General features: G+C 31.7%; 5 protein-coding genes and 1 long non-coding RNA gene across 11 annotated transcripts in view; 3 read left to right on the top strand and 3 right to left on the bottom strand.

The window, feature by feature from the left end:
• The window catches only part of LOC117156780 (UNC93-like protein), a 57130-nt gene extending 53152 nt beyond the window's left edge, over nucleotides 1-3978 (bottom strand). The window contains exon 1 of the mRNA XM_033334119.2: nucleotides 3229-3978. The gene's annotated coding sequence lies outside the window, so the exon portion shown is untranslated. The remainder of the gene's footprint in view (nucleotides 1-3228) is intronic.
• Nucleotides 3979-4053: 75 nt separating this feature from the next.
• Nucleotides 4054-8175, top strand: LOC143302602 (uncharacterized). The gene is made up of 3 exons (XR_013058225.1): nucleotides 4054-4143; nucleotides 4276-4331; nucleotides 8088-8175. It is a non-coding gene; the product is annotated as an uncharacterized LOC143302602 (long non-coding RNA).
• LOC117156890 (lipase 1) lies at nucleotides 6504-9410 on the bottom strand. The gene is made up of 8 exons (XM_033334354.2): nucleotides 9304-9410; nucleotides 9087-9210; nucleotides 8067-8247; nucleotides 7870-7984; nucleotides 7388-7628; nucleotides 7130-7288; nucleotides 6826-7053; nucleotides 6504-6742 (listed from the first exon to the last, which is right to left on the bottom strand). Exons 2-8 carry the CDS (start codon nucleotides 9207-9209, stop codon nucleotides 6599-6601), a joined length of 1191 nt encoding a protein of 396 aa, XP_033190245.1. The 5' UTR covers nucleotide 9210; nucleotides 9304-9410; the 3' UTR covers nucleotides 6504-6598.
• A 54-nt stretch (nucleotides 9411-9464) lies between these two features.
• rig (gem nuclear organelle associated protein rigor mortis) lies at nucleotides 9465-17989 on the top strand. Of its 5 annotated transcripts, XM_076618018.1 has the most exons (17): nucleotides 10570-10709; nucleotides 11460-11777; nucleotides 11861-12219; nucleotides 12290-12613; nucleotides 12686-12941; nucleotides 13033-13261; nucleotides 13347-13431; nucleotides 13490-13862; nucleotides 13976-14261; nucleotides 14363-14599; nucleotides 14677-14824; nucleotides 14903-15160; nucleotides 15252-15462; nucleotides 15550-15756; nucleotides 15830-16265; nucleotides 16383-16620; nucleotides 17573-17989. In XM_076618018.1, exons 2-16 carry the CDS (start codon nucleotides 11469-11471, stop codon nucleotides 16610-16612), a joined length of 3948 nt encoding a protein of 1315 aa, XP_076474133.1. In that variant the 5' UTR covers nucleotides 10570-10709; nucleotides 11460-11468; the 3' UTR covers nucleotides 16613-16620; nucleotides 17573-17989. The 5 variants fall into 5 exon arrangements, with proteins under 5 accessions (XP_076474134.1, XP_076474131.1, XP_076474132.1 ...); XM_076618019.1 differs by lacking the exons at nucleotides 10570-10709; nucleotides 17573-17989 and adding an exon at nucleotides 9465-9562 and having other exon boundaries at nucleotides 16383-16639; XM_076618016.1 differs by lacking the exons at nucleotides 10570-10709; nucleotides 17573-17989 and adding an exon at nucleotides 9884-10010 and having other exon boundaries at nucleotides 16383-16639.
• Nucleotides 17214-19052, bottom strand: Nup37 (nuclear pore complex protein Nup37). Its single transcript, XM_033334356.2, has 4 exons — nucleotides 18578-19052; nucleotides 18020-18217; nucleotides 17581-17945; nucleotides 17214-17492 (listed from the first exon to the last, which is right to left on the bottom strand). Exons 1-4 carry the CDS (start codon nucleotides 18725-18727, stop codon nucleotides 17240-17242), a joined length of 966 nt encoding a protein of 321 aa, XP_033190247.1. The 5' UTR covers nucleotides 18728-19052; the 3' UTR covers nucleotides 17214-17239.
• A 71-nt stretch (nucleotides 19053-19123) lies between these two features.
• Nucleotides 19124-25509, top strand: Ranbp21 (exportin-5-like protein Ranbp21). Of its 2 annotated transcripts, none has more exons than XM_033334348.2 (9): nucleotides 19124-19263; nucleotides 19933-20633; nucleotides 20711-21019; nucleotides 21093-22496; nucleotides 22594-22854; nucleotides 22944-23067; nucleotides 23154-23490; nucleotides 23565-23934; nucleotides 24560-25509. In XM_033334348.2, exons 2-9 carry the CDS (start codon nucleotides 19947-19949, stop codon nucleotides 24719-24721), a joined length of 3654 nt encoding a protein of 1217 aa, XP_033190239.1. In that variant the 5' UTR covers nucleotides 19124-19263; nucleotides 19933-19946; the 3' UTR covers nucleotides 24722-25509. The 2 variants fall into 2 exon arrangements, with proteins under 2 accessions (XP_033190239.1, XP_033190241.1); XM_033334350.2 differs by lacking the exon at nucleotides 19124-19263 and adding an exon at nucleotides 19282-19347.
• The last annotated feature ends 1010 nt before the right edge of the window (nucleotides 25510-26519 follow it).

Genomic DNA, 26519 nt, shown 5'->3' with positions numbered 1-26519 from the left:
CTCTTAGTGGTGTTTTACTTTTAGTGAACATAAACTATTTATCGTCTATTTATATTTGCAAGGACTAACTGAAATTAATCTGTCTTTATCAAGCTTTTCAGATTCTGTGACTGTAAAAATTAAATTTGATTAGAAGATGATCCCGTTAAGAAGGTTAATTGACTTTAGATTAAACATTTATAATACTTATATATATATATGTCGGAGAAGAGTCAGGAACAGGATTGTGGACGTTTGATAGACCTCCCTTGGAGTTGGCCATCGTTGTGTGATAACGAAGACGCGGCCTGATGCTACGAGTATGGACACTACCGATTCGACAATCAACAGCGGTGATTGGGCACTTGCGATGTTAGCGACGTTGGTCTTAGGTTCGATGACGAATCCACGGTCAACAGGATGAAAGAGATACTTGCTCTAACTCAAACTCACTGATCGTCAGGCGCTGCTCCCTTCGTCGGTGGGATCTCAAGAAAGAATGAATCTTCGTCCCAATGATGCCACAGAGGAAAACTATGATGGGGTGTGTCTAAGGACACGAGATCATCGGATCCGTCTGATATAGCCCTCGTTCCGAAAGTAAGGGAAATTGACGTCGCTGTCAATTGGTCAGTTTGGGACAAAGACTGTCTGTCCGTTTGGAAAATCTTAATTGCCGGAAAACCTCAGGTTTTATAGCGGGTCCTCGGGCTAACTGGACTTGTGTTGTGTACGTGCCTCAACATCGGGTATTCGTTGTCCGAAGGAACCGTTGGAATGTTTTACTGTCAAGTACCTCTATTGGTATTTCTTTTAACGAGGATCATACTATAATTCCACACCTTTGCTAGGCGAAGCGCCCGTCCCGTTGACCGCGGCTACGTTCGGCGACTGATGATCGCCTTGAGCCCAAGTTTATTACCACAAATCGCAAACAAGTACAATTGGGCAGGATGACGGCAAATTGTTTAATTACGACTGTAAACTTTAATTGCAATTTTACGGATTTTCCCGAAGTTCCAGAGCGACGGCTCCGGTGTCCTTTCATCTCTGACATATATATATATATACAAGTATTCTTATGTTTTATATTTGATTTGTTACAGTAAATCTTGTTTAATTCTGCTGCGACATTCGAATCTTTAAATTTCTCGTCTTAACCCATTTTAGCAAAGCTATTTCATATTTTGTTCACACTCGGGATATTTTTTAACGTTAAAAAAATACAAATAGATGGAAAATTATCGGTACAACGCAAGAGTACCTATATCAAGTTTTGAATATTTCCGCAAGTCATTTAATACTTATTTTTGTTCTTGTTTATTCATAAAATAATTAACATTTATTAAAATACATTCAAAATAACTTATCTCTAGTGATATCCATTATTCAACGAAAAAGGTGATATCATTATTATCCTTACTAATATGCCTCGTATGATTTTAAGCGACTTTGAACTTGAAATGTATATCGTAACTCGTGTTGTGTTTTCTTATTTCTTTTTAAATAAATCACACCTATAATAATGCATGCATTTACAAATATTTCTCATTTAGAATCTTAGCCATTAATTTTTTCAAATGTCGTTAAACTTGGAATTTCAGATATCTATAACTTACAATTTCTATGCTACATCTCTCGCTATACATGTATGTATCTTATATTATACTTTTCATGATTCTATATTGATTTAAAAAAGTTCTCTATATTTATCTTCTCCTTGTCACTCAGATTTATTCTCTATATAAATCTCATTATTTATCCTAACCTCTTTTCTACCCTAATAATTATAACCTCATATGATTCTTATCTCATTTAATACGTCAACTTGTACGTATATTAATTACACTTGAATAAATTGCGAGACAAATCAAATCAGGAAGCTAAACGTTCATTTAAAAGTTACCAATACACGACGAATTCCAAATTTATAATTCTGTTTAATATCTATGATATAAAGAATGAAATTATATATGAAATATCGTAGCAAATTGCTCATCTATACGTACGTATTACAAAAAAAGGCTATATAGTTTATTTCAGGATTACCATTAAGCCATTCATTATGTTAAATTCGCAGAAATCAAAATAACCAACTGCATAAAGTAAGTAAATTTTACAGTTTCATTATTCGACAAATTTTAATTACTTAAATAATTAGTGTACAACATCTCAAAGAAAAAATGACTTACTTCCAGAAATTTATTTGTCGTAAAAGTATCACACACAAACCATCGTGTACTCCAAGATAAATTTTAAAAGTAACATTTGCGACGTCATCTTCCTTCTATACTTTCGAGATTATAAAGTTTATCTCGAATGTCGACTAACAACAAATTCACGCACAACTATCTAAACCACTAGTAAGATTATCTAACTTATTCACCTTATACGTGGATTAAGATGTCGCTATGGTTCCCGAAAATACGAAAAACGCGGCACAGAATTCAATTACATATTCGACTTAGGTAATCCCACGAAACACAATTGACACGTTTAAATGTTGATGTTCTTGTAGTTCTAGAATATTCGTATCATTGGATAACGATGTCGTTACCTTACATGATCTGCTATCAAGTCGCGACAAAACACAGATAGCCGATCGTAAAGTTTCAATGAAAACTCGCCTCATGCTCCTTGAGTAGGTATTTACTGGCTGTACCATTCGTTTCGAATTACCGTTATCCGCGTTTGAATTCGGTGATCTACGCAACGAGGATCAAGTGATCGTGATAAATTTACGCCAAGTTATAGATCACGGACCGATCGAGTCACGAGATCTCGTGAACTGATTCGCCGGGACCTTTAAATTCGCTTTTATGAGCGTGTCACGTGGCGTTGTAGGTATATATCGGTGACGATTTCACGTTACACTTTCTGCATGTGGCAGGCCACTATTTTCGTTCGTATCCGATTTCTCGCATCAGCTTTTTCCATGGTTACTCCAATGGCGCGCACAGGCTTGGACTCAAGCGGAATACCGATACCCGATAACTTAAAATAAATGAGGTCGCCAGTGATAAATATTAAATAACTGTACATGTGCAGGCCACGGCTTGCACGCGTATACCTGTTCGCGATACCTTTGCTTTTGCTAACCCGATCAAGAAACGAGCAATGAGAGGATGATCGATAATAGCGAATGATCATAAAGAGAAAGGACTCGATCGATCTGATGGTAACTATTCGTACTTTTATACGTTCTCAACAAGGATAGATAGATCGAAAAAGAATAAAAAGCTCGCTTACGTGTTAACGGTGTTGGATCGTCGGTTCGTCCAATCGACAAGATTTTCTTTCCTTCTTCTTCTCGAGTTTCTTCCGATTTCTTCGCCGCTCCAGCGCTCTTACTCCTTTCCTCGCTTCTCTAATCGGCTGCGCGCGATCAGAGGTGTCCGAACCGAACGAAAATACGGAAAACGAAAAAGAAACGATTTTCTAGATTTGAATGCTCCTTGGCCACGGGGCAACACTTCTCCCTCGTTTGTATGTTTCCTTCCGTGGAGAAAGACGTGTTGTTCGTGTTCGAATTTTTCTTTCTCGTTTTCCTCTCTATCTTTTCCTTTTTGCTTCTTCAAGATCGAGCCTCACCGCACGACGACCGCACGAGACCGCGGAGAACCAGCACGCGAAGAGTAAAATCGGTTTTGAAGACGAGAGCGTATGTGTAGCAGCGAGCAACGGCGAAATCAACGAGCTTCGAAAGCGTGGAAAAACGTAAATGAATCTTATAAAGTAGCTACATCCGAACGGTTCGGGGGTTCGGAGACAACTGAGCCTACCGGCGGACTTTGGAATCGGTGAGCGGTGTGTGTCGGTTCGCCGGACTCGCGAAGACTTCTCGAGTTCGAGGCTCCGAGAGTCGTGCTCGTTGTTTTCTTCTGTCTTTCTCCTTCTTTCTATATCTGTATTTCTCTCTCTTTCTCTCTCTCTCTTTTGGTACACCAAGTGCACGGTACACGCGCGTTCTACCTTCGCGACGAGTTCGCTTCTGTTCCTCCTGTTTCTCCTTCTGCTCCTTTTGTTCCTTCGGCCCATGGCTTTTCTGTATTACCAGCCGCGCCTCACCGCACGCGGACCCACCGCAAAACGCAAGCGCACGACCAAACCACGCACGCACGTGCGTGTCCCGCGACTTTGCTCGTGTACAACCCGATCTTAATGGTGCGATGAAAATCGTCTTGTTTGCTCGTTGTCTGCCGTCTTCCGCTCGTTTGTCCGCAACAGATTCAATATTGGTTCTTTTTTTCTTCGTAGTTTCTTGCCTCTTTTTAATACTTTTTTACGAAATTCTAGGGTTCTAATGAAGTATCAGTGGAAGTTGTGAATCTGACAGTCATACAAGAAGACTAGTAAGAGTAAGCACATAAATACTTATACTCAAAGCTTATACTAAAAATTATGAAAATGACACACGATGAAAGATGCATTACATACAAGATGTCTTCGCGAACGTAAAGTGCAATATTTTACCAAATAATTAATGAGAAATAAATTATCCATCATAATAATACGTTTGAAAATTTCCCTAGCACGAATGTAGGAATTTAGTGATTTTTAAATATCTTTTATTAGATAAGTGTTAGGTTAACAGAGTTTCGTTACATCATTTCACTGACAATTCGAACGGACTTAGACAAATGAAATCGCAGAAAAAAGTTTCAGATAATCACTACGATCGATGCAAGAAATGAAAGTAAGAAGGAACAACGTTCATTTAATATATTCAAATAGGCAGGTTTGAATCTACTGAAAACGAATAAAGAATTAGATATGTATGAAAAATACATTCGCACGTATATGTTGTACGGCGATTTGTGGTTTGTGAATGTTGACATGAATTAATGACATGGAGAATTACTGATCGCGCTCAACTATCGAGAACTAGTTGAGTAGTTTTGTTTAATAAAAGTTTTAATAAAAGATTAATAAAAGCTTTCTTTGATTAATCTGTTAACGTAAACAAATCCTTCTTCGGTTTATCAGTGCGAAATGATTCAATTTTTTCCGTAATAAACAATTAACAGTAAAAATGAAAGTAATGTTCCTTTTATAATATATGTATGTATTGAATTAAAAATTTGACATTAAAATCTTCTAAGAGAATTAACCTTAAAATAAATTTTCAGGAAGTCGGATTTCCCTCATTAAGATTAAGTTATTAAGTATATAATGGTCATATAATTGGGATAAACATAAAGTTCATTGTTATCCGTTTATGGTTACCGAATCATTGGTGTATTATAAACGGTATATTGCGTTATAGTAAGCCACTTAGCACGTGCATCTGAATGCATTAAAGATCGCAGGCGGTAGGTCACAATACGGTTTTAATACGATTCTTTTGTCGTCTCTGAATCAGTATGGTCGGTATATACCAAGAATACAACAGTCTTGAGTAACCGTAAAGGAGTTCCAAATTGTCCAACCCCAAGAAATCATTCGAAGAATTTTATGGCTTTCGATCTGGAAAATCCTGTTACGGGACAACTTTCTCAAGAAATGACCTTCTAGTTTCTTAACATCCGAAAAACCTTTCTTTCTGTTCGTGATAAATAAACACCATCATAGGTTGTTCTCTCAACGATCTCCTGCTGATCTGAAAAAAGGCACAATTACGAATGATCAAAGACATTCGTTTTTATCACGTGATGCAATAAGGATGTTGTCCAGATACGCATAATAAAATCTCAAGCCCGTATGTAAAGTCGCATCCTTGGTATATCCCTGGGGGACCCTCGGATGCCATCAGTGTTTTTCCATTACACAATCATTAACAGAACCTATCGACACTAGAATTCTCGTCTAATGTACAGGTGCTCTGGGAACACCTTGAAGATGACCACTCCTCTATTAGATACTTTTTGTGAGAAAAAACGACGGAACGTAAAACAAACCAGCGATATTCGTCGACGTGAATGATAATGAATATCAATAGAATTCGCCTGAAATCAAGCAAACAGCTGAAATAATATTGCGAAATTAGTTTATTATTCGATACATTGATGTAATATTTTGTCGTGTGGAATAGAAATTTGTCTGAAATTTTCACCAAGTAGGCCATGGCTTTATGGGCCGATTTGTAGATTATGACATCAATACTTTTTACGTAACATCGGTGGACGGCAAATACCTTAGTTGGGTTAATATTCAGGATGCACCACTGAACCGATCGGCTGACCAGATTATTCACGTCCAAAATCATTTACACGTTACAGCTGTCTCGTAAAAGGAATAAAGAATATTTGGACAAACAGGTAGCTGATGGTTTCCATTGTTCCATTATACGTAAGATTTTATTTATGCGTAAACACGTGTTTATGTGCAAAGAAAATCTTTTTTTTTCGATCCTAAGGCTAGTTTATTGTTTAGTAAGATTTCTACAATAATACGTTAAAAATGAAATGTTAGTATTTTTGTAAAATTTAAGTTGTAATATGTGACATTTATTTTACATTAAATTTTTATTCTTTTGTAATAAATTACAAATAAAAGTAATGGAAGGTATTAAAAATCGGAACACATGTAATAAGATATTCTTTATTCTATAAATGCATCCTTTGCATACATTAAATAGTAAATAATACCTAAGTCTGTCATGTTTTTAATATCTCACGGACTAGCTCAGCATATCAAGCAACTTTTTATATACTAGCTCAACAACATCTGTAGCCCACAGAAAGTCTATGTGATTAAACTTCGCGAATGGCACTTTATAAATAATTGGTTTCCTTGGTAATTCGTTACTTAATCTCATCACATCCTAAATCGGAAAATGTAAAATTATAACAAAAAAATACCAGTATTTAAATATCTATATCCTATTAAAATGTATGAAATACATACAACAGGACTAGATAACCAATCATTATCGCCGCAAAGCAATGTGATTGGCATTGTAATTTTCGATATATTGTATTTAGGTGGTTCGGTGCTCTTATAAATCTCCATATTTCGCTTTGCACCATAGTCATATTGTTTGAATTCTCCAGATTCTATTCCTTGGCCATAATGAACCACGGTCTTCGAAGACGTACCAGCTGGTGCATGGTTCAAAATCACAGGCAACAGCGTCTGCAACGATCCGAGATTTGCATAAATAATCAAAAGCTAGTGTAGCAGATTTCTACATAAGTCATTGTATACTCACGTAATTAAATTGCGCTTTGTCGAACCCAGTAAGAACAAACAGCGAATTAGCACAAATTTTTTCCTCCCAGGATTCGAAGGTACATAAATATTTTGATAGGAATTTTAAAACTTTATTTTGCGGTAACAACTCACCTTCCCCCAATAGAGAGAAAATTATCTAAAGATCAATATAAAAATATTACAATGAGAATTTAGATGTTACGTTGAGAATATCATTGGAGTTATTTATTTATTATTTATTTATTATCCTTTTTACCTTATCATATGCAAGCGGAGCTATATATCGTAAAGGACTTTTTACGTGCTTCATAAATACTACTGGAGCAAGACTGTACGTTGATTGCAACAGTCTTGCTATTTGCGGCCGTTCGCTAGCCATCACGTAGAAACATGTTGTACCCATCGAGAATCCAATATACGCTCTCAAAAAATTTTCCTTCAGTTTTACGATATAAGTGATCATTGCCGGTAGATCATAGATACCTGACTCATGCCAACTAAAAAATTTGTTATTATTAATGTAATAATTATACATAATTAATATAATAATTATATACATATAATTATATAATTTATTTCTGTAATATCCTTGTTAATTATCTTTTGTTATATGAAGCAAAGTTTTTTATTTAAATTGTTACCGCCAGCATATTACAATACGCCTTATATAATTATATATAATATACCGTTCTCTTGCATATTTTTAATCGTTATCAATCATTTCTTTTTTACGAGTACCTGAAGTCCCAAAACTTTAAATCTTTGTGAGATAAGGAGACATGAGCTCTTGAATATGTATTACCACGAAAATTTCCGAACCATACATCATAGTCGCGATCAGCTAATAAATAAGCTACAATAAAGAAAAAATATTATTATATGATATAAAAATCAATTAGTATTTGTAAGCTAAAAGACAATTTGTGTTTTTGTACCGAGAGATTTCCCTTTTCCAGATACAACCCAATCTGCAGAACTACCTAACAGACCATGTTGCAAGAAAATCGCGGGAGATCCAGGTTTCCCTGGAATCCGATGCATCGTCAATAGATAACCATCTTCCGTTAACGTTACATGTGCTTCGGCTGGATAACCGGCTTTTCTTATCATCTGCAGCTAAAATAAAATAATTCAAATTAATAATGAATAATCATTACTCACTAACTACAAAAATATAAAACACCACAATGGACAAAGAAAAATTACATTATGCATATTATACTATTGTCTACATCTTAAACAGTTAAAATTATCTTTAAAAAATCTTTCCAGAATCGTAAAAATCTACACACAAATCGAATTATAATGCATTTGAAAATATTAATTGTTACACTATAATGTGTTTAATTGTTTCAATAACAACGACAACAATTTTTTTAGAGGAAGAGAGAGAATCGTATTTTACTTAAAAAGAATAATATTCTTAATTATGTATGTATATAGATATTTATATGTTGGAATTGTGTTACATCATAAAAAAATGTTGCTACCGTCGCATTTTATTTCACCATGCATTAAGCATGTTAATGTGATAAGTATATTCCAAATAGTTAGTTAACACTAAATAAACATACAAGTTCATGTACTAATTAGGAAACATAACATGTTTTGCAATTTACAGTTTAAAAAAATGAATATGTGTAATAGGTAGTACAGAAACTTTTCAATTTAAACCACTTTACTGTAAACTATTTTTCAATTATAATAATTACAAATGTTTGTAAAAAAGTATTTGAAAAGTACACAAAAAGTAAACATGCTTTTAGATAGTAGATGTATTTTCTAGAACACTTTGCATGTAATTGGATATTATTTACACTGGTAAATAAGTTAAATACGTATGCTACTCCGTAATCAAACAATAAACGATGTGCGTATCTTTTATTTCTGTAACCAATTTTTCTTATATTTAATAGCGATAAAATTAATAAAATGAAAAATGTAATTCTACTTACTGTATTAAGTTCCTCATCTGGGTTGGGATTTTCATTATGATGAAATAATTTGCCATTAAAATTGGACAAAATCGCAGAAGAGAGAGCACATAGCGATAAAAATATGACGATCTGACCTTTCATTCTAAGAATATTGGAAAACGGCGAAACAAACACTTTATTTGAAATGTTTAACAGTAAAGAAACAAAAGAAAAAGCTCCATATAATACACTTTACTTGAAACATTTAATAGTGAAGATGTGATGATACTGCCGCTCAAGTTGCTCTCCGTAAGGTGAAATATTATATGTACATATTTGTCATCCTCTTTAGCGCCGAACTTTATCACTATGAATGAGTTTCAGGCATTATACGTTAATCACAGTTTGTGATTCACGGTCCATTTCAATGTCGAAAAATTAATTCATTAATTTGTTTTAAATTATACTAAAATTCAGTGTTTCTCCGTTGTTTGTAAGATCTGAAAGCTTACGATGTAAGTAAAATTTGCATATTTTGTCTTATATATAGTATATCTATCGTACTTCGCGAGTAGAGAGAAAAATAATTACACGCATACATCTAGTTATCTGAAATATGTCATACATCATACATTATATTTTATCACTTTAGATAATTTATTCATTTTCGAAATAAATTTTTTATGTGAAAACCAAAAGTCTCTCTAATATTTATTTACTTATCGTTTATATCTTTGTTTACTATTTTTAATTTCGATAATTTATTCGCTATCTCTAATTTCTACAATATAAATATTTTATATAAGTATATATTTGATATACATTTTTTTGATACAAAAAAATGTACAAATCAAGCCATAATATTTTTTTAAATCGTTCTTCCATTTTTGATATAAGGTTCAAAAATATAATTGAATTTCATATTAATGATCATAGTTCACGAATCATGGATAACATTTGCAGGTAATATTTATTTTCATTACTTATTAAAGAAACAAAATTATGATTAATGATAGATAGAAAATATATGTTATAAAGATAATTATGTTTATGTTTGAGGTTATGTTTATGAGAATTTTAAATACATTGTATTATAATGTCTCTTGTTTTCTATTACACTAGTCTTTAAGTAATCAGAACAAATGTATGTCAAACACTTATTTTAACACTGTTAATTGTTTAAATAGTGAATAAATCCATATTAATAATTATATTACTATATGTACCATAGAATAAAACTGTGATATTCATGTGCTTGTCGATGTAGGATATTCACTTTATTACTTTTTTATTGATATAATTTTCTTAACAGATTTTAGGAACGTTATTTAAGGTTTGTAAATAAAATATTGATTTAAAACAAAAGCGTTAAAATAAATGTTTAATAGAATACTACATACTTTCAAGCATATGTATTTTTTAAACGTTTTCTTAAAGCCGACAAATCATTTTGTCATAATTTTATTTCGTTCAATCAACACATTTAATAGTTCATAGAAGACCTACAAATATAATACTTCTATAAAGATAGTCTAAATTGTATTACTTCCAATATATTACGCATATGTTTATTTCAAACTACTCAATGTGAATGTCAAATAAGAACCGCATAACCTTAAAAAGCTATAAACATGTGATCTTACTTCTGATAAGAAAACTTCGGTAATCTGAAAATTCTAATTTTTTAAAAATTGTGTTGGCTGGTAGCGGACCTAAAAAAAGATATCAGCTATTTTTTTGCCTATTTTCGATGTTTCATGATGAAAACATTCTTCGAATGGAGATAGATGATACCCTATTGCCCTTTGTATCTTTAAAACTATAGTAGATATAAAAAAGATGGTTATAACAACAATTAACGCAATAAAAAATTTTTGTTTATATAAATATGACAATGATATCTGACATTCAAACATAAATAATCCAATGCACAGATCTTACAAATTTCTTGCTTTGGTATAGCTTTTCATGTGTACTTATAAATACAATGATGTTTTGGAATTTTATATCATATACAGCACTCATAGATTTGTTCACATTATTTGATAAGTTTAACATATTTAATATATTCATTTGCATTTATTCTACATAATTTTCGATGTGACAGAAGATTTTAAATTTTTCACAATAACGGTGGTGGTAGATTTTTTATTTAAACAGCAAATTTTTATTACTCTAATAGCATCATCTTATAAAGCATAAAAAACCATTCAATTTTTATTCTAACCTTTTTTTTATATCTATTATACGCTTGAAGGTGTACTGGGAAATAGAATAATATCTACTTTCATTCAAGGGATGTTTTTACCCTAAAAACCCGAAAATTAATAAAAAAGGAAGATCAAAATTTTCTGGTTACCAAAGTTCCATTGTGGATATCGTATTTGAAATTGTCTTTCATTTGCATTTCAGCTGATAAAAATGAATGAAGTAACTTTACCACCCTCGCCAAATTGGTATTTAAGTAATATTCTTGCTTGTTCTTTTAATGGTACTATAGCATGGGGTGCTAGAAATATAATTGTTATTGGTAAACTTAATGAAAATGATAAAATATTACAATACTCTATTATTAAGCATGGTCACAAATCGAAGGTGACATGTCTTGCATTTACTCCTCAGTTTGAAGAAGTAAATGCTAATTTAATAGCCTCCACAGGAGATGATAACACAATTAAAATATGGAATTCAGAAACATTATCTGTAACTTATACTTATCTCTTAGAAAATGTAATGTAAAAATGTTTCTATATTAATATACATATATGATAAATTTATAGTGATATTATATTTAAAATATTTTTTAATTTCAGGATAAACAAGCAATAGGCGTAGAATGGTCCTATAAAAATCCTTATGTTATATATGCAGCAACTTCTGATGGTTATGTATTATCATGGAATGCTTATTTTAATACTGTTTCTTCAATTTCATTAGGAAAAGTGATACTTACTTATATTTCTTCTTGTCCTCATGATCCACATCTTGTAGCTGTAGGCTCAAAGAGTGGATTAGTTTATATCGTTAATTTTCAAGATAAAGGGAAAGTAGTTTACAAACTTAGAGGACATGATACTGAAATAGTTAGCTTATCATGGTGCCCCTCAAAAAATAATGTAATAAGAGGAAATTTAAATGAAGATTTACTGTTAGCTTCAGGAGGGAAAGATAGGTAATTTAAAAAAATATATGTGCTTTTAACTATAATTTTAATGTGTTCATTTTAAAATTGCAATGTGTAGATCAATTTTCATTTGGAAAGCTGGTGGAGATGGACGTTATGAAATGACAATTTCATTGCCTTCAGCACCTCTTGATTCTCAGCAGCATAGAAGTAAATTAAATGCTTCTGTAGGTAATTGGGTAGTAGTTCACTGGATAGAACCTAGACTATTGCTTACAAGTTCATGTTGGGGTGAATTAATCTCTTGGGATTTATCAACAATGATAAAAGGGAAACCTAATGTCAAAGTAATACATGCACATCACAGCAGGGGTTTATTTTGTATTGCGCATGTACCAAATACCCAAGACATTTCAGAAGAAAATTGGAGAATAAGACAAAGGTTTTTATAGATATATATAATTTATGATTAAATATGATTATGAAGCAATTACAAATTTTTGATTAATTGTAGACATACAATTTGGACTGTGGCACAAGATCGAAGAATTATTTGTTGTGGAATAAAAGAAAATAATGTTGAAATAGATTATGATATATTTACACAAAGTGGGTTTGTTTATTGCATGGCTGCTTGCCCATTAGACACTTCACATATTGCATTTGGTGTTGGAGATGCAATGTTACGATTATGGAATTTATCAGCAGCACATGATACTACTTTTGATATAACTGTTTTATGGCAAAAGATTAAGGGAAAAATCCGCGCGGTAAGACCTGTATAATAGTTTCAAAAAGTCCTTTCTTTATACATTTCCTAGATTATACTTTCTAGAAAATTGAAATTTACATAATTAATAGATAGCATGGCATCCTGAAAAAGAAAATTTATTGGCTTATGCAACTGATGAAGGTCGAGTTGGTGTATTTAATATAAATGGAAATAAATTACCTACATTGTACAGACAATATCATAGAAGTGTAATATATACTATTGGTTGGGGCCCATGTCCAAAAAATAAATATGTTTTATACTCTTGTGGAGAGGGAGAGCTTGTGTATTATGACTCAGAAAAAGTTACAAATGAAGGTAGTATTTTTTATTTTTTAATTAATAAATGATTGCAACATTATTATATCATATTTACTATAAAGCTATAATTTCTCTCAACTAGAACCAAAATCTGTATTGAAAAAAGAATGTACAGAATTTTCTTGGAAGCCAGATTTTTCTTGCTTGGCAGTAGGATTTGAAAATGGGTATGTTTTTAAATATGTTGTATGAGTTCCATGAAAATAAAAATTTTTTTGTTTTTAGAACAATTTCATTTCTTAATCGAAAATTTGAAACACGTGGATGTGCTAAGTTTGCAACAGAAATGGTGCATTGCTTGGTCTGGCATCCTGAGAGTACAGCAACAGACTTGACATTTTCTCAGCTAAAAAATTATTTAGCTGTTGCTTTTGAATCATGTACTATACTTATTTTCGATTTAACTAATTTTATAGATCATTTTGAAAAAATGGAAGATTCAACTAATAATGAAAATTTAAAGGAAAAATGTGATATTTATAAAGTGCATGAAATTGTAGCTTCTTTAACTGGACATGTACAAAATGTTGTCTGTTTAGCATGGAGTCCACATGTAAGTGGACATCTAATATCTAGTAGTTATGATGGAACTGCACAGGTATTACAAATTATGTATATAACTATATAAATATCACCGTAATAATATATTTAGGAATAATAAACATTTTTTGTAAAGATAAGTATTTACATACGAGTACTATTGGTTTTTAGATATGGAATGTTGGAACACAAGAATTAATAGCTACATATACAGGACACAATGGCCCAGTATTGTGTTGCATGTGGAGTCCGTTAGACCCTGATTTTATTATAACAGGCTCTGCAGATTCTACAGTACGAATATGGAGAGTTGCTTATAATTTGCCACAAAAAAAAGAATATAAAAAATTGCCAAAAAAGGCTAAAAAGAAACAAAATGAAACAAATAAAATTGTGCATACTATTGAAGATAGTTTACTAGAATTAACTAATGCTACATCAGAATGTTCTATTTCAGGTATTTCTCAAACTGTACAAAGTATAACAATAATATTGATGAAAGTAATAAAACAATATGTTATTATAATACAAATAACAAATATTTATCAATTTTTTCAGAGTCAAAGACAATGATGATAACAGAGACAAAAAATAAAAAAGTACGGCCATATTTCTCAAAATGCCCTAATACAACATCTCAAAAAACACTTTTACTTCATTCTCTTTTAAATGTCGTAAAAAATATGAAAAGTGAAAATTTTAATATGGAAGATGTTCAGAAAGATGCTTCGTATCATATGATACCAATATTATTTTCATCGCAAGAAAATTTTATATCTTATTTAACTACTGAAAGTAAGTTATTTATTATTTAAAAAAAATGCAAGCTACCTATATATATTATATTTGCTTTATCTTTTATCACTATATAGAATCTGCTCATATTGAGAGAAATAACTATGATGTAATCACAGAAATGGATATATGGTATGATAATCTCAAACAGAATTTAGAAGAAGCTGCTAAAGAGAAACGTCTCAATGACTTTCTTGTTTCACTTTCAGCTAGTCTGTCCATGAAGTATTTTTTCTTATTTATCTATTTTATAAAATGCTATTAAAGTCACCGTAAAAATAATCTAGCAATAATGTATTGCAGAATGTGGAAAGATATGTGTGAACTATATGCATATCAATTAGTAACTGAAGGCAATCCTTGTAAAGCAGTATCATATTTACTTTGTATACATAAAACCTACAAAGCTATAGAAGTATTTCAGGCTGCAAATTTATACAAAGAAGCATATGTTCTTGCAAAATGTAGACTTGAATCTGATGATCCAGTACTAACAGAAATATTAAAAGAATGGGCAAAACATAGTGTAAATTCAGGCAATTTCGAGCAAGCAGCATGGATGTAAGTTGTATTAATTATATATATAGTTTTTAATGTAAATTATGTTTTTATTTAAAAATTTTAATTATGTTATATATAATTTTATTTTCAGTCATACTAAATTAGGAGAATTTTCCGATACAGTAAAATACCTTGCACGCCGTAAAGATGCAGCTACGTTAATAACGGCAGCTGAAATTGCTTTTTTATGTAATGATGAAATGTCAAGTAAATCTTTAGCTGAGCAAGCAATAATTGCAACTTTGATAAATTCAGAGTATGATTTTGCACGAAATATAATAGAAAAATTTCCACATCTCAAGGTATATTTACATATATGTTTTATGTTTAGGTTTTTTCCGTATTTTAAATAATTATTGTCTTATGAAAAATGTTTGTTTTTATTTTAGTATCAAGAAATATATTTGTTAACTTATGAAGAACTTAAAAAAGTTATTAAGGGAAATGTAACTCTTGATTTGATTCAAACTTGGATAGACGGAAAATCAAATTATGGTGTATTACAAACTTTAGAGACAGTTTGCGGTGATTGTAATTCTTATTACACTGACTTGTGTCAAAATAATTTTTGCAATATTTCAGACAAGGAGAAAATGGTAAAATTCACGTGATCTAGTTTTTAACATTGTGAAGAATTGAATTATTACGTTTAATAACTCCTAATTTCAGTTATGGTTAACAATTGGTCATGAGGTTGCATTAGCAATAGCCTCTATTGAAAAAGAACAGAAATTAAAGCATATTGTTACTGCATTACATACGATCACTCAATTTGAACTACTACATCAAAAAGATTTAGAACATCTACATAGTTTTTTAATTGAAATTATCGTAAAATTAGATATTAAAAGTCCAATGGATGAAACAAGTATTTATACAAAAGCTGATTATTCTGTATCAATTAGTTTACGAGCTTATTTATGTTATGCTCTTCTAAATTGGTTTGTATATAATATAAACGAAGAATCTATTAATAATAATATACAAAATTACACCAATTTGATTGAACATTTACTTGAAGATGCATTAAATAAACAAGCAATAAGACACTGGACAGTAACAAATGAAATTAACAAATTAGAAAATCAATTAGCTTCCGCAAAATGTAAGTTACAGTAATATTGTTTAAATAAAAAATTGTTTATTAATTATTAATAATAGATATAAAAGATAAAAAAACTAACACTGATTCATTGTTAGGTAAATGTTTGTTTGTTTTTAGGTAAAATGCAAGAAGAAATTAAAACTGATCAAGATATAGAATCTTTCATGGAAAAACTAAATACATTAAAGACACAGAAGAATCAGATCCTCAATGATTTAGTTTATGTCCCAAATCCTGTTATGGTATATGGCAAAGCAAATGAACTATGCAGCAAATTGTACGATGAAACTATAAAAAATAAGTTTTTAGAAAGTATTTCCAAAATGTGGTTAGATGCTACTACATAAATAAACATGTACTTGACTTTTTTGATATATTCTTTTGATAGATACTACATTAGATACTAATGATAGTCAACAATCTTGAACTTCCTATTTTATTATTTTTATCATTCAATTATTTTTTTATATTTTCTATTTATTACCCTATTTGCATCATGACCCTACTTAACACGTTGATGCCGGCTCCAATATTTATGGTTTTCTCCGTGGGGCGGCGCCCGAATTCAATTACTACTGTTTTACACATTTTTGTCCGATATATCGGTTTGTTCTCTCCGTTTCAGCAAATTCTAAGCTATGTATAGTTGTTAGTAAAACGACATCTTTTTTATCCTTCCATTTTATCGCTGCCATATCTCTTGTAGAATATCGCGTAATAATGCGCGCTTAGTGATAGAAGACAGTCGCAGCGCACGGATTAATCCGCGTTTGGATGCAAATGGGTTAATGTATTGCACGTCTTATAGAATATTGTAATGTTATATTAAACATAATTCTATGAAATACAATTTATTTAAATGAATATTGATAAATTAAGTAATATGACTTTTTATTTATAAAAATTGTTTATAATTAGAAAACATTTTTTTATTAATAAAAAAGTCAGTTTTTTGTAATAAAATATTTTTCTTTTTAATTTGAAGTTATTTTCCAAAAACGAATTTCTCTGTCACTTGTCGCGCAGACATATGGTAATTTATAATGGCACGTTATTCCACCTATTAATTTAACTTGTCCACAAATTATTTCTTGTTCAGTTTTTATATTTGTTACCTTTAATAAATTGTCTGGTCTGCCTATACTTGCTACAAAATTTTCATAGCCAAGGAAGAACTTCACTATTAAACCTCCTTCAATGTGAAGAGGTTTTGATTCTAAAGGTGGACTGAAAGTAACAAAAATTATCACAAAATATATTATAATTATTATTTTGTTCATTGGTTAATTTTTAAATTTATTTTACAGTGCATTACCTAGATTTGGATATATCCCATAAAATTAGCTTTCCAGCTGCTATAGCTGCAACTTTTAATGGGTTGGGTCCCCAATCAATAGACATTAAGGGAACAATATCTGTATCTAAAGACATAATTGCTTGCTGACTGCGTACATCATACATATGAATCAATCCATTTTTTTCACCAACAAGGAGCTTGCCAGATTTTTCAAGATGAAAGCTCACACTCATTCCTGGAGATGTTAAGTAAAATGTAGATATACATTTTTCATCTTCTTTTACAGCCCAAAGTTTACAAGTGTGATCATCAGACACAGAAGCCAATAATTCACCTTCGGTTTCATAACAAATTGAATTTATATAATCCTTGTGTCCTTCCATCTTGTATTAAAAGAAATGTCAATAAATTGATTCATAAAAAATAAGTTGCATTTATTATAATTCTTTAATCTCACCTGGCATACAGTGTTTTCATTCAGATCACTGCTATATAATCTTATTTTAAAATCTGCTCCAGCAACACAGAACATTAAAACTTTAGGTACAACACTCAAGGAGGTTTCTGGACTCCAAGCAATAGCATGTGGTCTAGTATCATGACGAAATGTTCTAAAAGGTTTATAAGCAATATCTTCCACTGTTTCATCTTCATCCTTATTATACAATAATAATGATAATAGTTATTATTCATTTAAAAATAATGTTTTTCCTGCAATCTTATTATATTCCATAACTATTATTTTTTGCAGTGATTAACGTTTTCATAAAACTAAAACATATATTCTGAACATCTATGACTGTTTTTCAGAGATAACAAGTAAAATTTCACTATATTATTTTATTTTCTCATTCATGTATTTTTATATCCAATTAGAAGATAAGTTGTAGATTATATCTTTTTTAACTTTTGTCATAAAAAGTAATTTTCATGAAATATCAAGCAGGTATATTATGTAAATTTTGTAAATTGAAATATCCAATAATACACGTATAATGAAACTTAATGACTTTACCTGAAATTTAATAGTACCGATGACAATTTCTTCGGCTAAAGCGACACAAATTAGATGTTGAGACCATTCGTAAGGAGATAACTCAACGCAATATATCTGTTTAGAAAAATGCAACTGATATGTAGGTGGTGTAGTTAAAGCTTCGTCCATCGTGTATTCGTATTCGTATTATTCTCTTCAATATAAGAGATGAGCTCGTATTATGATCAACAAGAGATCACCGGCATAACCTATAAAACTTCCTCGCTGGATTGTATTAATTCGGAGATTGCAACGAAGAAAATATCAACGAATATATATGAAAGGTAAATGATCATAACGAATCTCTTTTTTGGTTCATTAATATTTTTATACTATTATTACGGTATATAACATTCCATTGTAATCGGAATTGCAATTCATATAAACATAAAAAACATGCACGCGCGCTATAAGATGAGGTTAGGTCGAATTTAAACCATCTAGAGGGCAGTACGTATTTTACGTATGCTATATGTAATCGTTCAACGTGCCGCATATCCCTCAGCAAGCGAACTTATTTAACTAAATATAAGATCACCGCTTGTACACGCCGCGAGTTTTTGACTCAATAATTGACCATCAGATATGAATTGACAAGCCGTATTGACAGAACTTTTGCCAAACGTGTATCTTCGATCCGTCTCGATCTACGATCGCGTTACGAGGTAGGTACCTTCTGTCAAGGCATGCTTACCAGGGCATACTACACATACTTTACAAGCTGGTTCACCTCGTGCTTTTCTTGCATTGTAATTACACAATTTCACATTATCTAATTTCTTCCTAAATTTTTCATAGTACCTGTAAACTTCGTAGCACGTGTGAAGCTACGATATCTTTTACCAAACACGTTTCTGTTTGCTCCGTTTCCGAATTTAAATTTTCAGAATGTCAGTTTACGAAATTTAACTGTTTTTCTCATGATCTTATTTTTTTTTTTATAATTTCAACATTTTGACAAAAATTTTTAGAACGTTTATGACTATCGTGTTTGTCGTCATTAAAAATTATTTTACCTTGATATATTGTATTTATAAAAGTGCTTCAGATGATAGAAAAAAGTATTAATGGTTTTTATCATTTGGAGTAGAAATAGATAATATATTTTACACATATGCTTCAAAGTTCAAGTATTTGATTACTAATTGTACTTTTTATATGTAAGTTCACATTAAATTTATATCATATAAAACTCATGTATATATATTGTGTGTACATGTTGATATAAATTGAAATAAAAAAGTATGAAATGATAAAAACCTATATTATGCTTTTTCTATTTTTACATCCAAAATTTAATAAAAAATACAAATAACTATTACTTTCAATTACAGTGCAATAGGCAGGAATGGAGTTCGGGGTAGGTAATGTTGCCCAAATATCAGCAGAACTTGCTCAAGTAGTGGAGGTGATGATGTCACCAAATGTTCCACAACAGCAACGTTTGGAAGTGTATAATGCTTGTGAACGATTTAAGGAATCATCTCCTTTATGTGCACAATGTGGATTATACCTAGCTCAGAGAGCTCCAAATAGAAGTTCAGTGGTTAGGCATTTTGGATTACAACTTATGGAACATTGTATCAAATATAGATGGACGCAAATATCTCAATCAGAAAAAATATTTATAAAGGAAAATGCAATGAAATTACTTCAAGAAGGTACAGAACCATTATTACAAGAGGAAGCTCATATTAAAGATGCACTATCTCGTGTTGTGGTAGAAATGATAAAGAGAGAATGGCCACAACAATGGCCTACACTGCTTGCTGAACTTAGTCAAGCTTGTACAAGGGGTGAAAGTCAAACTGAATTAGTTCTTCTGGTGTTTTTGAGACTCGTAGAGGATGTTGCACTTTTACAAACATTAGAATCTAATCAAAGAAGAAAGGATATATACCAAGCACTTAACACAAATATGGCTGAAATTTTTAGCTTTTTTTTAAGATTAATGGAACAACATTTTTCAGAATTTCAAAAAACGAATAGTTTAGGTTGTACTTCTGAAGCTGCAGCACATAGTAAAGTTGTACAGGTAAATTTGTTATGAGGTTATTTATGTCCAATCAATGTTTGTAATTGTATATATTAAATTATTTTTCTGTGATATAGGTAGTACTGTCTACGTTAACTGGTTTTGTAGAGTGGATTTCAATTACTCATGTTATGGCAGAAGATGGTAGATTATTACAAATATTATGTCTCCTATTGGGAGATCCAATATTTCAATGCCCAGCAGCTGAATGTTTATTACAAATTGTAAACCGTAAAGGGAAAGCCGAAGATAGAAAACAATTAATGATTTTATTTTCTGAAGATGCTTTGAGATATATTTATACAGCAGCAACTGCGGCATCACCTGTCACTGGAACAAATGAATTTCATGAAAACCATTATTTATTCTTAAAAAAGCTGACACAGGTAAATTGCAATTTATCATAAAACATTGTTATTTATATGTAGACGTAATGAAAAATGTTAATTTTTAATTTAGGTGCTAACTGGAATGGCAACTCAACTTTGTACACTTTGGGGTAAAGATGATAGTTCTAGCATTCGACCAACACATTTCAACATATTTTTAGATACTGTGTTGACATTTACTATGTATTCAAGTTTGACATTAACACATATGGCAAATGTAATTTGGATAATGCTGTTTAAACATGAACAGATAAAACAAGATCAATTATTGTTGACTTACATACCAAAATATGTAGAAAATACAGCTCCAAAACTAATAAAAGTAGCATATCCACAAGGTAGACAAGCTAATGGAATGAGCGCATATTGTCTCGCGGATTATGATTCAGTGGAAGAGTTCAATGTCTTTCTTCATCGATTCAGAACCGATTTATTGGAAGGATTTCGACAAGCCACGATGGTAGCTCCTCTGGTAACATTTACATACGTACAACAGTGGTTAACAGCCAAAATAACGAAGGGAATGGCGGATCTTCGATATCAAAGTGACCAAAATGATCCACAATACCTTGAATGGGAAGCTCTTGCACAAGCCTTGGATTCTGTTGTATCCAGAATTCTATTAATCAACGAACGACCAAGTGTACAAACTGGTCTTCAATTGTTGGAATTATGCCTTGGTTATTCTCCACAAGATCCTTGGTTACTATCTGCATTACTTTCTTGCATCAGTGCTCTCTTCGTGTTCTTATCTATGTCAACTGGTTCAATGGCTATGCCAGGAGTTGCTATCCTACCCAGAGTTCTGGAGAAGATCTTTGCTGCTCTGATATTTGAAGCACCTGGTGAAACAAAAGGTACTCGATCTAGAGCAGCAAAGAATGTAAGGCGACATGCGGCGAGTCTCATGGTTAAAATTAGTCTGAAATATCCATTACTACTCCTCCCAGTTTTTGAACAAATACATACGATGGTTCGGGGTTTAGCGAGAGAACCTAGTCCTTTATCTAAGATGGAAACTACCTTGCTTTATGAAGCATTGTTGTTGATATCGAATCATTTCTGTGATTACGAAAGACAGACTAGATTCGTTGCAGAAATAATTGGTGATGCATCAGCCAAGTTTATCGCGCTTGGATCTGAATCGTTTAAAGGGCCACTTGAATTAATGAGATTCGTAGGTTTAGACAGACCACCGGTTGAAAATATTGCGGAAGACCCTGCAGGACAGAATCGAAGCGATTTAATGATATGTATTTGTACAATACTGTGTGTTGTAAAAAGGTGCTCCATCCCCGATGATCCAGATCGTGCTGCAAGAGGCAGTTTTGTAGCCGCGCTCAGCGAAAGTGGGAATCCAGTGTATAGAAATCCTGCTACACCACATGTAATTCCTATACTGCCAACACTTTTTGCATTGCTCAGAACAATGAATGCTCTATTCATACCTACTGCTTCAGCAGCTTTATCAGAGGTAATAAAGACACTAATAATAAATATTTTTCTTTTCTTTTATTTTATTGAGTAATTTCATAGAGGAATATCTAATGTTTTTTATATATTTTTATTAGGGATATAAAAATGCTCATGAATTATTAGAAGCAGAAAAAGCAAACCTGTTAGGTTTAAATGTAACAAATGATAATGAACGAGCTTCTGAACCTGATCAGTCTTCATTTACGGCTTTAGTTCGAATGCAATCGTTTCTTACTACTATTCATGATTTGTGCTATCATATGTTAGGAAGTGGATGTCACATGATTGGAAGAGATTTCTATCAATTACCTGGTTTAGCACCAGCTCTTATCAATTCAGTTTTTTCTAATATGGAGGTAACTTTTCTTATATTTTTTCATATACTATAACAGAAATATAATTATTTATTCTGTATCCTAATGACAGCTGTATGTGTTTCTTTCAGATGATTCCAGATTATAGATTGCGACCAATTATACGCGTCTTCATGAAACCGTTCACATATTCCTGTCCACCTGCATTTTACGAAAGCGTTCTTGTACCCGTATTGGCTCATGTTTCTACGCATAGTACGATCTTTTTATCTTCTTATTATCACATGGATTTTATTAATTTTTTATTTAAATACATCTTAATTTAAATCCTTTTTTTACAGTGTGCCAAAGGTTAAGCGCAAAATGGCAGTACATCGCACACCTCTACGAATCTGGTGGTTTGGATGAAGAAAATACAGATACACAAGAAGTTATTACTGATATGCTAAATCGAAATTTGACGAGAGATTTTGTAGACGTGTTGAAAGTAGCTCTCGTTGGTGGTGCTGCTAGTGATGCAACGCCTCCTGACACAATGGAACAAGATAGTGGTGGCATGGCTATAGATCCTCCTTCGTCACGTGGAAATAGTATAGTTGCCGAAGTTGTTAGTGAATTGGGAGCTGTTGTTCTTCGTCATCCATCTACGTGCCACAGTGTTGTTCTATGCGTTTTAGGGTAATCCAATGTCTTATTTGATATTTAATCTATAGTAGAATTAATTTTAAGTGAAATCCTATTGCTACGTCTAGGGCTTTAGCTTGGAACGATTCGAATGCTAGTCTAAAGGCTACAATGTTAACTGGACCAGTTGTACGAGCATTGGCAGGTGATGGCAGTTTAACACCAGCTATGGCTGCTCATATTATGGTAGCTATTCTTCAAGGTTTACAACTTCACGGGCAACACGAAGCGAATCAAGGTTCTCTTATTACCTTGGGTGCACAAGTCTACGAATGTTTACGACCTAAATTCCCCACTATTATCGAAGTAATGCAGCAAATTCCGGGTGTTAATCCTACGGATTTGCAACGTTTCGACGAAAAGATGGCTGTAGTTAGTACTAAAGGAAATAAAGTTGAGAAAGGAAAGAAAGATCTTTTCAAGAAAATTACAAATCAGGTAAGATTTACATATTAAAAATAGAAATAGTGTACTGAAGGGTATACAGGATGCTGCATGTCCATAGAACTGGGCTGGGCTATAGTTCTGATTTCATTGAAGATAGAGAAAAATGAAATGCCATGATAAGATCTATGTTTGCTACTCACTTTTTTTTTTAGTGCATACAATAATGCACGGGGAGAGTGCAGTTGCATTTTTTTAATAGGTTTCTATAATTTTTGGTTAACCATTATGAATCTCTACAAAAACTATTATACTTAGGTGGAAAAATGCTGAGTTTAAAAGATATTTCAATTTTAATTTGACCACATTTAGTGTATGAAAGGCAAGGAAAACGTAAACACAAGCCTTCCATCCTACGTTTTTCCTTGTTTCTCATATGCAGTTTTTCACCCAAGGACCTGAATACTTTCTTGTAGGGAATTAGAAAATGCATCAGATGGTTAATGAAAAATTATGGAGTTTCATTTAAGAAAAGACTGCAATTGCACTTTCCTGGTGCATCGTTGCATACTAAAAACAAGTGAGTATCTGCATAGCATAGTATACCTGAGTATGTACTACATAAATCGTATCATATCAGTTGTGATTCACCCTGTATATCATACAATTTTCGTTGCAGCTTATTGGTCGAAGTGTTGGTCAATTGTTTCGTAAGGAAGTTAAGATAGATAATTTACCACGTATAGAAGTTTTTGGAAAGCAACAAGCGGTACGCGTAGATGAGGTATCTGAGAATTCGACTGATAGCGGGTTTGCGGCTCTATTTGCAGGACCTACGTAGCAGAAACTCCATTTAGATGACCATACTGCATGCATATGGTCTGAATTAATAAATAGTAATAAACCGTCGTGAAAACGATTTCCTACAAAAAAAGATTGAACTATATACATAAGGGAATCCTGTAACTAAAATAAGAGGACTTCATAGAATAAGTTAGTTTTAACTAGGACTTTGTTTTTAAATTATTCATAAAGTTGGACGCGCGCATACACAGTCTTGTGACGAAAGTGTTACACTTAACTATTTTACTTATGTACCGAATAATGAATAAAATGAAAAGAAAATACGCTTACGTGCGCGTTCAATGTCGATTGTGAATAGTTTATAAAAAGCAGAAAAGGGAAAAGTCAAAAAGACAGCAATCGGTTTTATTTATGAAGTCCGCTTATTTTTAACTCGGGACTACAATATACACAAAAAAATTTTGTGTTTCTCGAATATTCAGGGTGTGCGCGCGTTCGTGCATGTGTGTATGTATGTATTGTATGCGTGATGCGTATCCATACGCACGTGTAATATAAGAAGATATTCGTCGTTAAAGAAGAACATTTAGCACGTATGATAAGACAAATTAAAAACAAATCTAAATAGATTATCGAATAATTGTATATTAAGTCTTACGCATTTATTACTATTTCTTTGGATTTATAAATTTTTTGTAATAATGTAAAACAAGATGGTTTTCCACAATCACGCAATGTAATACAGTTTTGTAAACAATATTTTGCTAATGTATAATACAAAGGTTGTTGATTTATATAAAACAATTTTACGATTTGGTACAAAAATTTGTATTCGAATTGATTATAATTGTTTTTAATCAGGAGCAAAATGTGTATGTTTCTCAGCACATTTTAAAAGTGCTATTTCATATGGATTTAGTTGTAAAAATTTTATTTGGGCATTTCAAAAGCATGCATAAAGTAAGCTTCATTTAAGATGATATTTAATAATAGAATGATCTTTTGTTCAGGTCATGTTATCGTCATTAAATGCGACTTTTATTTATCCTTTGAAATTTAAAATAATGCAGCATTTCAGATACTTATATGTAAATTGAATGTAATATTTCCAGATTCCGTTGTTACTTTTTAATTATTTTAGTTAATTTTATTTTATTACTGTGAATAATGCAGCATTGTAGCTATCGCATAAAAATGGATTAGTACTTTACATGACTTCCATTACACATCAAAAATAACGACGATATTTTACATAAAATTATAGATACTAATAATCATTTAATACGTGACAATCATATCACGGATTCAGAACTAACTTGACGGAGATTGTTAACAAAAAATGAAGTACTATCGCGATAGAGACTATGCTATTTAAAAGATTTATAATGCTAGGCATAGACAAAATTTTAAACTACACGAGAGTTTTCCGTTGATTCGATGTATTTGAATGACAGTTAAAATACGAAAATTTAATATTAAATTATATCTTGTTATATATAAATACGGTCAATTTGCGTATCGTATTAACATCACATATGTTATAAAATAAAATTCATAAAGAACTATATTTTCCAACAAAATACTATTGAGATTAATATAAATAGAATACAAGTTTTTAATCGAGTTCAAATTTTATTACTAGTTGAACTAATTATCGCTTTAGAGTTTAACAATTTTTCTCCAATATACGCGATAGTACGCACATTAAGATAACAATAAAATTAATATACTTTGCCTATCAATACTCCATTAATTTGCTTACACCTGTAATTATAATTTCGTGAAGATTGCAAGATCTGTTAACATGTTTCAACATAAGTACGAATAAGACAATG

This window comes from Bombus vancouverensis, chromosome 4 (genome assembly GCF_051014615.1).
Source record: "Bombus vancouverensis nearcticus chromosome 4, iyBomVanc1_principal, whole genome shotgun sequence".
Classification (NCBI taxonomy): domain Eukaryota; kingdom Metazoa; phylum Arthropoda; class Insecta; order Hymenoptera; family Apidae; genus Bombus; species Bombus vancouverensis.
Note: the sequence above shows the minus strand (reverse complement) of the source record. Positions and strands in the feature narration are given on the sequence as shown.